Source organism: Haliotis asinina, unplaced genomic scaffold, assembly GCF_037392515.1.
Source record: "Haliotis asinina isolate JCU_RB_2024 unplaced genomic scaffold, JCU_Hal_asi_v2 scaffold_17, whole genome shotgun sequence".
NCBI classification, from domain to species: Eukaryota; Metazoa; Mollusca; class Gastropoda; order Lepetellida; family Haliotidae; genus Haliotis; species Haliotis asinina.
The window spans coordinates 1,469,984-1,484,514 of record NW_027133889.1 but is presented as its reverse complement, the minus strand read 5'-3'; the positions used below and the strand labels follow the sequence as shown (position 1 = coordinate 1,484,514).

The 14,531-nt window shown below is 44.0% G+C and overlaps 1 protein-coding gene across 1 annotated transcript; it reads left to right on the top strand.

The window, feature by feature from the left end:
- Window positions 1-8,216: 8,216 nt before the first annotated feature.
- On the top strand, window positions 8,217-11,912 carry LOC137269819 (tumor necrosis factor ligand superfamily member 6-like). The gene is made up of 4 exons (XM_067803656.1): window positions 8,217-8,379; window positions 9,444-9,504; window positions 9,653-9,730; window positions 10,254-11,912. The coding sequence occupies exons 1-4, from the start codon at window positions 8,263-8,265 to the stop codon at window positions 10,664-10,666; spliced, it is 669 nt and encodes a 222-aa protein (XP_067659757.1). The 5' UTR covers window positions 8,217-8,262; the 3' UTR covers window positions 10,667-11,912.
- Window positions 11,913-14,531: the final 2,619 nt, after the last annotated feature.

Sequence of the window (14,531 nt, the reverse complement as noted above, 5' to 3'; positions counted from 1 at the left end):
TCACACCTTCGCTAACCACTCTTCATCGTCATACCTTCGCTCACCACACTTCATCGTCACACCTTCGCTCACCACTCTTCATCGTCACACCTTCGCTCACCACCCTGCATCATCACACTTTCTTTACCACGCTCTGTATCGTCACACCTTCGTTTACCTATGCTGTATGTTACCCACACTGTATCTTCACACTTCGTTATCTACCCTGCATCGTCACACCTTCACTAACCACTCTTCATCGTCACACCTTCGCTAACCACTCTTCATCGTCACACCTTCGCTAACCACTCTGCATCGTCACACCCTTGCTAACCACTCTGCATCGTCACACCTTCGATAACCACTCTGAATCGTCACACCTTCGCTAACCACCCTGCATCGTCACACACTTGCTATCTACCCTGCATCGTCATACCTTCGCTCACCGCTCTTCATCGTCACACCTTCGCTAACCACTCTTCATCGTCACACCTTCGCTCACCACTCTTCTTCATCACACCTTTGCTAACCACTCTGCATCGTCACACCTTCGCTAACCACTCTGTATCGTCACACCCTCGCTAACCACTCTGCATCGTCACACCTTCGCTAACCACTCTGCATCGTCACACCTTCGCTAACCACTCTGCATCGTCACACACTTGCTATCTACCCTGCATCGTCATACCTTCGCTCACCACTCTTCATCGTCACACCTTCGCTCACCACACTTCATCGTCACACTCTCGCTCACCACTCTTCTTCGTCACACCTTCGCTAACCACTCTGCATCGTCACACCTTCGCTAACCACTCTGCATCGTCACACCTTCGCTAACCACTCTTCATCGTCATACTTTCGCTCACCACACTTCATCGTCACACCTTCGCTCACCACTCTTCATCGTCACACCTTCGCTAACCACCCTGCATCATCACACTTTCTTTACCACGCTCTGTATCGTCACACCTTCGTTTACCTATGCTGTATGTTACCCACACTGTATCTTCACACTTCGTTACCTAGATTGTATCGTCACAACCCTTGTTGCCCTCACTGTATTATCACATCTCTGTTCCCAGCAAAGTATCACATCCTCGCTACCAAGATTATAACATCACACCTTTGTTACCTACACTTTTATTGTCACACCCGCATTACCAACTCTTTATCGTCAAACCCTCGGTATGTATTGTCACACCTTTGTTTCCCTGCTCTGTATTGTCATATCTTCAATACCCACTCTGTGTCGTTACATATTCGTCAACCACTCCTAACACTTTCGTTATGTACTCTGTTTATTACCGTCACACGTTCATTACCCACACTGCATCGTCACACCCTCGTTTCTTTCGTCAGAGCTTCGTTACCTATACTGGATCATAACATACGATTTACCTACACTGTATCGATACACCTTTGTTACCCACATTGTTTTGCCAAACCTTCCCTACACTTACTGTTTTGTCACAGCCTCGTTAACCACAATGCATCGTCACACTTTGTTACCCAAAATATATCATCACATCTTCTTTACCCATACTGTACTATCACACCCTTGTTATCTACACAGTATCGTATCACCTTCGGTACCTACATTGTATCATCAAACCTTCGGTACCAACTCTGCATCGTGTCACCTTTTTACCCTCTCGATATCGTCAGAACTTTGTTACCCACACTGTATCGTCACATCCTCGTTAGCGCACAACAGATTGAACATAATCATAGTAAACAGTATAGTCTTTATACACAAGTGAATTCAACCATACGCCCACTCCAGTGATCATATAATAAATGTTATCCAAATAATGGATGGTTTCTCTATCTACTTTGAACTGCCAAATCTTTGGCCTCTTTGATTAAGGGGAGATAACTGTTTTAGCTCCCTGTATTCAGTGGAAACTCGGGGTAGGGCGTTACATCCTGTCTGTGCAAGGGTCAAGGGCAGGTAACACCGAAATTCTTTTACAAAACACGTGGTGCCAGCAGGATCGTCACGGCTGGAGACAGTTAAATACTATCAAGGCAAAAAATGTCATCGGATTCTCATCGGATCATGCCAGGAAGAAGAGTGTCAACGGGGTGAAGCTAATGATTCTAACGAGGACCGTAAGAACGAGAAAGTGTGTGTGTGTGTGTCTGTCTGTCTGTCTGTCTGTCTGCGTGTGTGTGTGTGAAGGTGGGAGCGAGGCTGTTAAGAAGGGGGTGAAAAAGGCGGGTGATCGAGCCGTCGAACTCAGGGACAGCAGCGATTGAACGTCAAGGACAAATATCGATACAGCCTCGGACGCACAAGAATGGTGCAAAGGTAAAGCAAAATCTACAGCGAATATGACAGACAATATGGGTGAAATCTCAAATGGTTGTAACTGTAATTGTGATTGTACTCAAAAGGTCACGGCGGCACCCCACATGCATGGTAGGTTCACCTTCCCCGTCTGAACGTCGAGCGAGCAATATGACGGCAGCACCCACGGTGGTTGCCCACGGCGGTTCCCCACGGGGTCAGTAGGTCAAATGCGATCTCAGCAGATGCCAAAGCGAGTCCAGACTAGATGAATGCATATTTGTCTAGCAATGACATAGTCTTTCCAGTTGAGTTTAATCAAATTGCAGATGTTTGTTCTACCCCATCACGCCAAGCGCAACTAACCACAGCCCAGATTCACTGAGCTCACTGATCCCTCAAGGGGTTACGGATACAATTAGGTTGGGGAGTTTGCGGAGTTGGGGATGGTAACGTTCCTGAGAAATGACATGCCAGATTGGGATGATACACGGGTGGGGTTTGCTATAAATGCTAGTGGGACTACTGAACCGGTTAAGAAAGGGCTTATCGACAAGACTGAAACAAGTGAGCAATGCATTCTTGATATTTGCAAGTGTCTATGTGGAGGGTTTCCCAGAAATACACCAGGATTTGCTGAAATACACCTGCAATGTCAGTTTAGCGGCACGTAGGGCAAGAGGAATAGGCTTGCGAACCTGATAATGTACAGTTTCGGGCTAAAAGCTCGTTTTCGCAACACATCTTGGAGTATCTTTGATCATGATTTATGGCTAGTCAATATTATGCCTTTAAACAATCAACCGCTCAGACAAGCTAGCAGATACCCCCTAAAGAGGTTCATAACAAATACACAAATGAGGATTCCATGTTAGGATTTCAACCTTAGGTCATGAGCACGCTTTTCATGCAAACAGGCACACACATGCCTAACCTGCTCAGGCCCACACACTTTTAAAGTGTGTGCATTTAAATTAATTCATGTTCAACAACAGGATTTTGAGTTACTGGGTATTTCCACTGAAGGCAGTTTCTATGTGGACATGTGTCTACCTGTGGGCTGCAGGATAACCTGTGCTATTTTTGAAAGATTTGCTAGATTTCTCGAATGGGCAACAACTATACGACTTGATAGAGCGTAACTGTTGCACTATCTAGATGACATTCTGTTTGGAGGCAAGGCTGGTAGCAGTGACTGTAACAAAGCTTTGAATATGTTACTCTCTGTCAGTAGTGAGCTAGGTGTCTCAATGGCAAGTGAAAAAACAGTCAGACCTTGCACCCACTTAACATTCTTGGGAATAGAAATTAAAACAGTGCAAAAGTCTCATGGTTACACCAAGATAAGATCAGGGCTTGTGATAAGCTTCTGTGTGAGTTTCAGCAACGACGGAAGGTAAAACTCAAAGACATGCAGTCACTGATTGGAGTGCTGAACACAATATGTCGTGTGATACCAATGGGTAGACCATTCTCACGGAAATTGATTGAGGCTACCAGATATATATGTCCTAGCCTACACAAGGGATCCGGATTACAAGAGCCATAAAGGAGGACCTGGCACCTGACACTTGGTTGTCGTTTCTTAGCCACCAAAGTGGGGTAACATTGCTGCCAATAGGCTTTGGGATGACAACACTAGACTTCAGATGTACACAGTGCAGTTGGTATGGGAAGAGGTTTTGGCTTGTATTTCAGAAGCAAGTCGGCAGGTGGGACATGGTCATTGGAGTGGCACAGAAATGGTTTTCACAAATGATATCACCTTGTTGGATCTGGTTTGCAGTGATGATATCAGGGGATAAAAAAATCCAAAGTTATTTTTCACTCTGATAACAAAGCAGTTGTAACAATTCTCAACAGGTAACCACCCAGCTCCCCAATGGTCCTGGTGTTGGTAGGAAGCTTTACTCCGCAATGTCTCAAGTTGAACCTGTGGATAAAACGGATGTACATCTCAGGAAAAACAACAACATCATTGCTGACTTTTTAGCTCGTTCTAAATTTCAGTAGTTTCGTACGCTGGCTCCACAGGCAGACCTGGAGGCCATCAGAATCCCAGAGTCAGTATGGCAGCATTTGCAGCGGAAGCTTTCCACTTGCTAGACGTATCATGGTCGCTGAACATCAAAGTCAAGGAGTGCCTTCCTTTGAGCGTTACAGGGAGGAGTGCCATCTGCCACACACCTTGTCAGTACCAGTTTCTCAGCTTTTTCACTATATTGGTTATATGTCAATGTCAGGTAAAGCACCATAGACCGCTGCATAGCATATATCAGCAGAGCTAATAAATTAAGGTCTTTAGCTGACAATTTCATCATCAGAAGAATGTTACTTAAGGGAAACCCAAAAGCCAGACAGTCAATTGCCAATATCTCTACCAATTTTAAGTGAAATGGTGTGTGCAGATCCATTGGTTTGTAAATCAGATATTGAGGCATCTTTATTCCGCAGTATTTTCACCATGGGGTTCTTTGCTCTGCTAAGGGTAACTCAGATAGTAAAATCTGATGTAAGTCCTCACACAGGTTTCAGAATGAATGATGTTGACCTCTCTGGTGTTATCCTCTTTTCGAAAACTGACCAAGACTGAACTCACAACTATTGAGGGTAAGTGGTAAGCTACATTTACATGTTTGCCCAGTGAAGGGCTTTTCAGCTTATTTGGAACATAGAAGTCATTCTAGCAAATCAGATTTTCTATTTACACATCTGAATGGAACACCTGTCACTGGTAATCAGTTCAGATCTCTCGCAAGAAAACATTTAACTTCGCTGGTATCCACAATGCTAATTATTATATGCATAGTTAATTATAATATGCATAGTGTGCGCATTGGTAGGGTATCCTATGCTGTTCTCAATGGTGTCCCTTAAAACAGGTGAAACAGTGGGATAGATGGAAATCTGATGTGTTCAGACGATATATCAGAATAGACACGCAGGAACACCTTCGATTAATTCAGTGGCGTGGTTGACAGGTTCATTCTACATCTACTAGGCGAGACGACAAAAAGTGTACCTTAGGTATGGCCCTAACCTTACAATAATTGGGACCCACGAAGGTCTCGGGGTAGAATAGGCCTTCAGCAAATCCATGCTTGCCATAAAAGGCGACTATGCTCGTCGTAAGAGGCGACTAACGGGATCCGGTGGTCGGACTCGCTGACTTGGTTGACATTTGTCATCGGTTCCCAGTTGCGCAGATCGATGCTCATGTTGTTGATCACTGGATTGTTTGGTCCAGACTCGATTATTTACAGACCACCGCCATACAGCTTGAATATATCTGAGTGCGGCGTAAAGTAAACTCACTCACCCCTTAACCTTGGTCTGGAGGACAAGGGATTGAAGGTGGTTAGTGATTAGTGTTGAGATTGCTATTACAAATATCGTGTATCATCTCCGTTATCTACCCCCTGTTATCTCAGTTACCAACCAATCGTCACTGGTACCTACTCCCTATCATCTCCGTTGTCCACCCTGTATGATCTCCATTATCCACTCTGTATCGTCTCGATCACACATTCCGTACATCTCCGTTGACCACCCTGTATCATCTCCCTTGTCCACTATCCAGCCTGTATCGTCTCCCTTGTCCAGCCTGTATCGTCTCCCTTGTCCACCCTGTACCGACTCCATTGTCCGCTCTGTATCGTCCCCGTTATCCTTTCTGTATCATCTCCATTACCCACCCTGTACCATCTCCAGTATCCGCCCTGTATCATCTTTGCAATCCGCCCTGTATCATTTCCGCTGTTCACCCGGCACTGAACACTCTCTATCATCTACGTTACCAAACCTATACCTGGCGGCGGGAAGTGGGTCGTGTTGACGATTGGTCGGTTGCATACTCCATATATTTTGGACGCCGGATATTGTTGGGAGCGGCGACTAGCTGTGGATTCACTGCAGGGAGCTGGGATATTGTAACACGTCTTGGATATACCGGTATGCTTGGGTACGTTCCGCATCGATAAATGTTTCTAGGGTACATTTACCAGTTGTATACTAGTATAGGACAATTGTACCTAATCGGTCAGCGGATTACATGTTAAAATATGCCCCAAAGCCAACAGAAGAGGGTATCTCAGTGAAGGTCACCTTGCCGAATTCAAACTGCGCAGTAAATGATGGCCATACGACTTTCAGTCTGTAGTGACCCGTTACTTGAATATACGTATAGCATGTGCCCTACAGCTAGGAAAATTGTATTGCCAGTAATTTGAATAATAATGCGATCGTATATAATATCTTCTGCATATCGCCAACAGCATGTTTGCGTCCAAGGGTATGTGCGGGAGATGGCTATATTACTTTGAGACATACGTTACCATCACCGTATATGCATAATTTGGCAACGGTTTATATGCTGGTATTTTAATACCTGAGAGTGTAAGAGAGTTACAATTTGCCAACAGCATGTTTGCGTCCAAGGGTATGTGCGCGAGATGCCTATATTACTTTGAGATATACATTACGATCACCGTATATGCATAATTTGGCAGCGGTTTATAGTATTCCCAGAAATTATTGAGAATCATGTTGCGTCATGTAACTCATTACGTTTATTAACTTCTGGCGTTTTACTTACATAAACATGTTAAAACATCATCCTTTTACAGTCTCAGTCTTGTTTTAGTACTTTGTTAGACCTCCTCGCTCAGCAATGCATGCCTGAATACGCCTGAGCACACTACCCATCAAAGTTTGTAGGTCATCGTGTGACAGGGTATCCCAATATTGGACCACCTCGGCCTTCATATCTTCAATATTTCTCAGTCCCTTTTGATTTATTCTGTCCTTGATGACTCCCCACACATTCTCAATTGGGTTTAGGTCTGGGCTGTAACTGGGCCAGTCTAAATTTGAACATTTTCGCCCGACAACCACTGTTTTGTGTAGCGCGCAGTGTGTTTTGGGTCATTATCATGCTGGAAAATCCAATCATCTTCATACAATGTTTGTGCTGTCGGAAGAAGGTGACCATTTAGAATGTCAACGTATCTTTCTTTTGTCAAGTTTCCCGTGAAAACACACAATGGCGTCACTCCGCGAGCCGATATGCCACCCCACATGTGAAACTTCGGGCTATGTTTTGGTCGCTGGTAGATAGGTTTGACAGTATCTTTGGTCCAAATTTTCACACAATTAGGGAAAAGCCAAACAGAACTTTCATCCGAAAAGAAAACATTATCCCAATCTTGATTTTCATGAGCCCGACACCAGTTTAAACGTTTTTCCTTTTGTGCATCTTTCATCAAAAGCGAGGGAATTCCACGTTTTTTCACCCAATTAAGTCTCTGTAATTCCTGCCTAACTGTTTCATTGCATACCTGAGAACTTCCTCTGCTAATCATTTCATTTCTGATGTTCTCAACACTTTTCAATTTGCCCCTACTCACAATCTGCCCAAGTCTTCGGCGATCCACAGCACTGAATTTCCTAGGCCGACCTGCCCCTGCTTTGTGCTCCATCCCGGTTCCTGTTTGAATATTCTTCAAAGTTCTGTATACTGTAGACAGAGGAATACCATGTCTACAAGCTAACACTTTAGCATCAGCCTCACCCCTTTCAAAATCATCTAGAATGAGCTTTCTTTTCTCCCTTGCTGTAAATTCTGCCATGTCAACACAGGAAGCCGTCTGCTCAGACAAGGGAGATAACTCGTGACATAATGAGCTGCCTTCTAAGCCTTCAAGAGTTGTCTCCCTTATTTAGAATGCTTGGTGCATAGTGAAAGCCCTTTTTCCAATCTTAGCATCATTAGAAAAAAAAAAAGATTTTCTCAATAATTTCTGGGAACACTGTATATGCTGATATTTTAATATCTGAGCGTGCAAGAGAGTTAAAATTTAACGTCAAATCGGCATTTTTCCGTCCAAATAGCGACTGCAAAGAATATCTGAGAGAGATCCAAACATACTGTTAAATTTGTTTTCAGCATGGATCGAGTTCGAGGAAGGAACAGATTGATTACAGGAGCTGTGTGCATGGTTCTTGTCAATCTTTCTGTAATCGGCGTGGCTGTGTATCAGGCGTTCATAAGCCAGAAGGATCAGCCACCCGCTGCTGCAGCCCAGGTGTTCAAACAGGCCATAGATTCCGAGGTGTGTGGATCGTGTGTACTTTGTAGTCACCTTGAAGCATTAATACGTTTATTCAAACTTACATATATGTATTGGTAAATGGTAAAATTGGGGATATACGTGTAACTAGAAGTAAGTTACTCCATCACTTCACTGATGTTGTTGAGTCGTTATCAACTAAGTGTTCGTAACGTTACGTGATTCGTAAGATTATGATCAAGTATAGAAATACGACAACATCCTAATGTTACGAACGCTTCGTGGATTGGGATCCTAACACTGTTTCAGGGCAGGAATGTAGTTCACGCTTGAACCAAGGATCAGATTTGCTTTTTTCTGATTAAAAATATATCCAGTGCCATTATTATAGGGTAATGTGTCCATTGCATTGATAGGAATCAGTTCCATGTTATGAATATAACAGTAATAATGTGTCAGTGACTGTTTAAATCCCTGTTGACTTAAGGCACCACAAAACGCGTTAGGCTACGCACGTCCCAATGATTGAGAAATCGAGAATATACAGTGTTTCAAAAACGTGATCATTTTGATATTAATTTGTCTGTTTTCGTGAACACTCTCAATGTCTGTATCGTCGAAACGCAGCATCGTGTCTTTATAGCATCACAATTGAGAAAGTTCGAATTCCCATGAACAGACATAGGCTATAAATGTCAGCAGTACTCTCCCCCTGACATCATGGTTTCTGATACGAAATGACGGTAGCGGAGAGGGATCAAGCGTTCATTCAAGCTGTTCACAGTCAACGACAACCTGCAGTTAACTTCTATGTGAGACAAAATGTAATTTGGAGACTGCGACAAAGGTTTCTAGCCATCTTGGGTGGTTGGAAAATGCGAGAAGGTCAGGTTCACCTAGAGTGACTGCTGCAGTGGTTAAAGGAATATGGTTAAAGCCGCTGTACCTAATGGATTCGCGACTGCCGCTGACTTTCAGAATATTACCATATTACTACGACCCTTTAATAACTGCCCTGAGTATATGTTGCTTTCATTAAACTTAACCTTAATGATTAATCATCTTTCTGTTAGTATTTTCATGACTTGAGATACTTATATCTGCAGTTAGCCGATGCTCTGAAGCTTGCAAGGACGTCATCCAACGACGGGAGTTCTGAAATTGAAGGTAATATAAACATAATCAAAGCTGTCACTAAGAAAATTTCTCGTCCGACGCAAGTATCTTCTAGGTTTAAAATGAAATGCCAGACATTGGAAAATAACAAGTTGTATATAATCTATTCCACAGATTGCAATGTTAATTTATTTTGTAGATGTACCGGATCGGACATTTCTGAACCTCTTGAAACCCATCGCTTCCCTTCATGGATTGCTTCCCTTTGACACGTCAGGTATGTATGTGATGTCTGTGTAGTTACTAAATCATTCGAGACCCAAGTAGGAAAAATCATAGACAACTGGTTTCTCATGTTTCAAAGTTAGTGATAATATGTAAAATATGATTAAAATATTCAAATTGTCACGTCTCACGTCATGTTGTTATGAACCATGAACTTCAGCAACCCGTCCTTGTCATCAGAAGCGGCTAACGGGATCAGGTGGTCGACACAAGTCACCGTACCCCATGTGCATATATTGATGCTCAAGATGTCGACCTCTGGATCGTATGGTCCATTATAAACAGACCGGGGTGATATGGATGGAATATCACTGAGTGTGGCGTTAAACAATGACTAATCAATCAATCCAGCATTTATATAAACATTTATCCATACAAAGTTGCATGTATGGTCAAAAAAGAAAAACAAAACACACACACAAAAAAAAACAACCAAACAAAAAAAAACCCAATGTCTTATAAATGTCCTATTCACTTTGGTATATAGTTCTATAAGCCCATTAATATCAATTCAGGCATTCAAGAAGGAAAATCTACCGTTCGAACGTGGAAAACAAAAGATGGTCTGAAGAAGTCCGAGATTTTGAATGGGATGAAGTATGCCAGGGGCCGCATCATAGTTCCTGAGAGTGGCACCTACCGGGTAACTGTTCATGCAATGATGCACTATGAAGGGTCACATGGTCATTGTGAACTCGTGTCACTTGACGTCATTCGACACGATGTAATCACACAGAAGGAAGACGTCATATTTCCTAACAAGGGTGAGACGTGTCCTGAAGCCAAGGAGGGGACTGCTGACCACCTTAGTCATGTTGATGGTCTTGTAGAATTAAATCTTGGAGATCAGATATATGTTACTGTATCAAATCTGTCGCTTCTAAACACATACAGAGACGACCATTACTTTCAAGTTTATTTAATTTGAGACGGTGAGGAAGCAATGACTGGTAGTCTAATCGGCTATCGATACTTGCATTGGTTTCCACTGACATGTCACATACAATTACTGGCAAACAAGGATAAGTTGGACCGGCGGAGAGAACGCGTTTATGAGAAATGAGCGTTGCACGGCAATGAGCACACCCATTTGGTTCGTGAAAGTTAGAGCAGAGGTAAGCTAATGCACCTGTCGTGCATGACGATGGAATTAATTCCGCACGTAGCAGCACGTGCTCCACAAGCTTGTCTCTTGGTGGATACAGCAAGTCGGTACAACCTGGGACCCTTTCGCTCACAATGGCGAGCGCCAGTGGGCATCACTCAAACCTTCTATTGCGGGTCAGTTGTCAAGTCGGTGCTTCCTTGTTTGCCAGTAATATCAGTTTATATTGCGTTCATGGTATGGGATCTGAAAAGCAGTGATAGAATTCGTTTTAATCCATTCAACTATCTGAGCATTAGTTTAAGTACTTTTTATTATAGAGTTTGTTACTATATCACACGTTAATTGCACCTAATTTTTTAATGTTTATTTTTGTACTGTTCTGTTTATGGAGAGAGCTTCTCAAGTTAGACCACACTGATGGTCACAATTGTAAAACCATCCGTTTCCTGTGCAAAATGCTTCTATGAATGTTCAGATCCTTGTAAGGAAGTGCCCCAGTATGCGTAACCCATCTTGTGCGTGAATATCAGCTGCTAAGAAACATTAGGTCATCAACACAACATATGTCAAAGTCAGTTGTTGGCAGGACAGGTCCTTTCAATCCGGTGGTCCATCTTTGTGGAACAAGCTCTCTCTACGGTCAGAAGAGAAACTGAGTACTTCAGATCAGAAATAAAGAGTCTGTCTCATTTATTCTCGGCAGCCTACCACACCGAACGCTAGACAAATGTATATATTGAGTGATTGATTGACATTGTTATGTTGTTCCTTGAACTGCAACCAGTTTGACCAAACACATGTACATGTACAAGAACTGAATGTATTTACTTCTTTTCACACAGGCAAGTTATGCTTTAGAGATATTGCAGCACTCTTCAATATATGTGGATATCGTGTTGTTAAAAGTTGTTTAAGTTTCAGTCTTGATGGAAACTTTTGATAATAACTGGGTAAATACAGTTTTGTGTGCGCAGAATAGAATGGGCACACAATGAAAAAATGAAGTACATTGTGTCATTATGCTCACATTTATCACGTATCAGTTATTAAATACTGTTATAACGTTGTTGTTGAACATTCAACTTTTTATTGTGTTATGAAGATTTATTTGCTTTGCTCCAGAAAAAAGTTTAGAAAAGGGGCAGGAAGTTGGCCTGCTTCTCATGAGTGTAAAAATGTATATTATTATATCAGGACATAAATTGTCAAAACGCCCAGGAAAACCGAGATAACAGTGCCGGAATGAAATTGCGCGGGCTTGTGTGAGATGGTAACTACAGGAAAATACTGACAGGCTAACCGGAACAACGCCACGTCACGCCCTCACTGTGATCTGAGTTGTATGTATTTATACACACTGTGTCACTCATGATCTGTGACGTGTGGCTATTTATATCTTAGCGTGACACGGTCACGGTGACATACCTAGTCTCTACTGTTCATGTCACATGCGACTTTGTGATCAGAAAGCATGAAGTCTCGGTGTAACTCGGTTTCGAGGATCAGATAGGCGGCTACACAAAGTACTGAGTGGCCACGAACTCTTTTGTTGTGACTCTCTATTTTGGAACATCCCTTTGTTTAATGCCCGTGTAGATACAGACCTGTTCCTTTTCTCAAAGCATAGCACCTAACCCTCTACAAATCCAGCGCGTCAGGGTGACGTATTAGTAAAACAAGTGTTTTCATAAGCCTGTTAGCCTAATTGCAGTATTTGTATGGGTGAGTACTGCTCTGCTATCGGGTTGGCATATTGCACGTATTTTTATCATCTTGATCGATATAAATGATATATTCGCATTCATCACTATCTTGCTCATTCAAATGTACTTATTATTCATAATTTAAATCATCTCTAAGCGACGAACCATATTTAACCGGTGAATTGCAACCAAATCAACGTAAACACATAACTCGGGTCCGGTGTTGTAGCTTTAGAGTTACAGTTGAATGTGGACGTTATACAAACATCCCGTATAACGAATTTCTCTGCCTCTTTTGTCACGCTGCTGGCTTTGACTATATCGAAGACGAACACCGTGTTTTATTAACATGTCCAAAATATTCCCGACACAGACAGGATTGCTGACTCAACCACCACCACAACAGGTGTAACTTTCATCCGATTGTTGTCATCCGACAATATATAACATTTTTGATTAAATGTCATTTTTTATACTTACCTGGTAGAAAGCCAACAATGCCCACGTGAGTGGCGCTTACTCAATTTCTCTCATAACACAGTCTACAAAAAGTAGAGATGCGAGGTCAACATACGGGCGGTAGGTCACCCAGGTCACGAGATGACCTGGACACGTCATTCCCTTACCCAGCGAGGCAGACAACAAAACCCTCAGGAGGGGAGGCTGGGCGGGAACTCCCGACTGTTGGCTTTCTACCAGGTAAGTATAAAAAATGACATTTAATCAAAAATGTTATATTTTTTACATACTTATCAGGTAAGAAAGCCAACAATGTCCAGAATGGCACAGAGGCGGAATGCTGAGAGCGTGGACGCGAGACCTCGCCCGTGCGTCTCTACGTAAAGAGGAACCAAGAAACCCCGAGGAGAGCGATCCACCGGCATCCGCCTCCGCACTAGAGGGCGGGTAGGACACCAACCGCTGTCCGGACATCTCCGATAAGGAGGAGGGATCGGCCGACAACCCCGGAAGGGAAACCCAACACGAGAAAAGACAACTCAACACTGAAGGAGTGGAGAGAAGCAACAGAAAAGTTTATTTGAGGCAAAAAGGGTGTGTAGCTGAGGTCCCCAGCTTGGCACCATACGAGAGGCGGGGGAGTGTAGGCCGCCTAAAGAGGAGCAGCCCCGCGCTGAATTAAAGGGTAAGGACCCCCCGTTCTTTGCTGGGCAAAGACCTGGGGTCCTAGCCTTGAAATGCCCGCCAGATCCTCGTTGGAGAGGGTTCGTAAATAGTGGTTGGCGAACACCAAGCCAGACTTCCAGAAGCAGCCCGCCATGATGTCCGCCACCGCAATGTTGCGGTGATAAGCCATGGTGGCCGAGACGGCCCTGATCTCGTGTGGGTTGGTTCGAGTCGGAAGAGGTCTGTCCTGGCCTTTGTAGGCCTCTATGATGGCCAACCGAAGGTATACCCCAAGAGCTCTCCGATCAATCTCCCTTTTGCTCCTCTGGGAGTGAGGGAGGAAGAGCCTCCGCCGCCCCCGCCTAAGGGAGCGGGTACGGTCGGTATACACTCGGAGAGCCCTGACAGGGCAGAGAGAGAGTGCTCCCTTCTCCGTCGGGTCTACCAACGGCCCTAAGGAAGGGATGTGGAAGGTACGTCCCATTTCGTCTGCCTGTTGGTTCTTGCAAACGAAGTCGGGGGCGAGGCCCAAGGACGCAGATCCTCCATCCGTGGCCTCAAATCTCAGGAGATCCGCCTGAAGAGCGTGAAGCTCCGATATTCGGGCCGCCGAGGCCATGGCCACTAGAAAGGTGGTCTTCACCGTGACGCGGAGGAGGGGAACCTCTTCCAGAGGCTCATAAAAATCTGACTTGAGGTGGTCAAGCACCACTGCCAGATCCCACTCAGGAGCCCTCGGCTTGCGCCGACCCTCCGCCTGTCGGAAAGACTTGATGAGCTCCCTCAGTACAGAAATGTCCAGTCCCGGCGACCTCTTCCTTATAACGGACATGATGGCCTCCAGATTGGTGTTAATG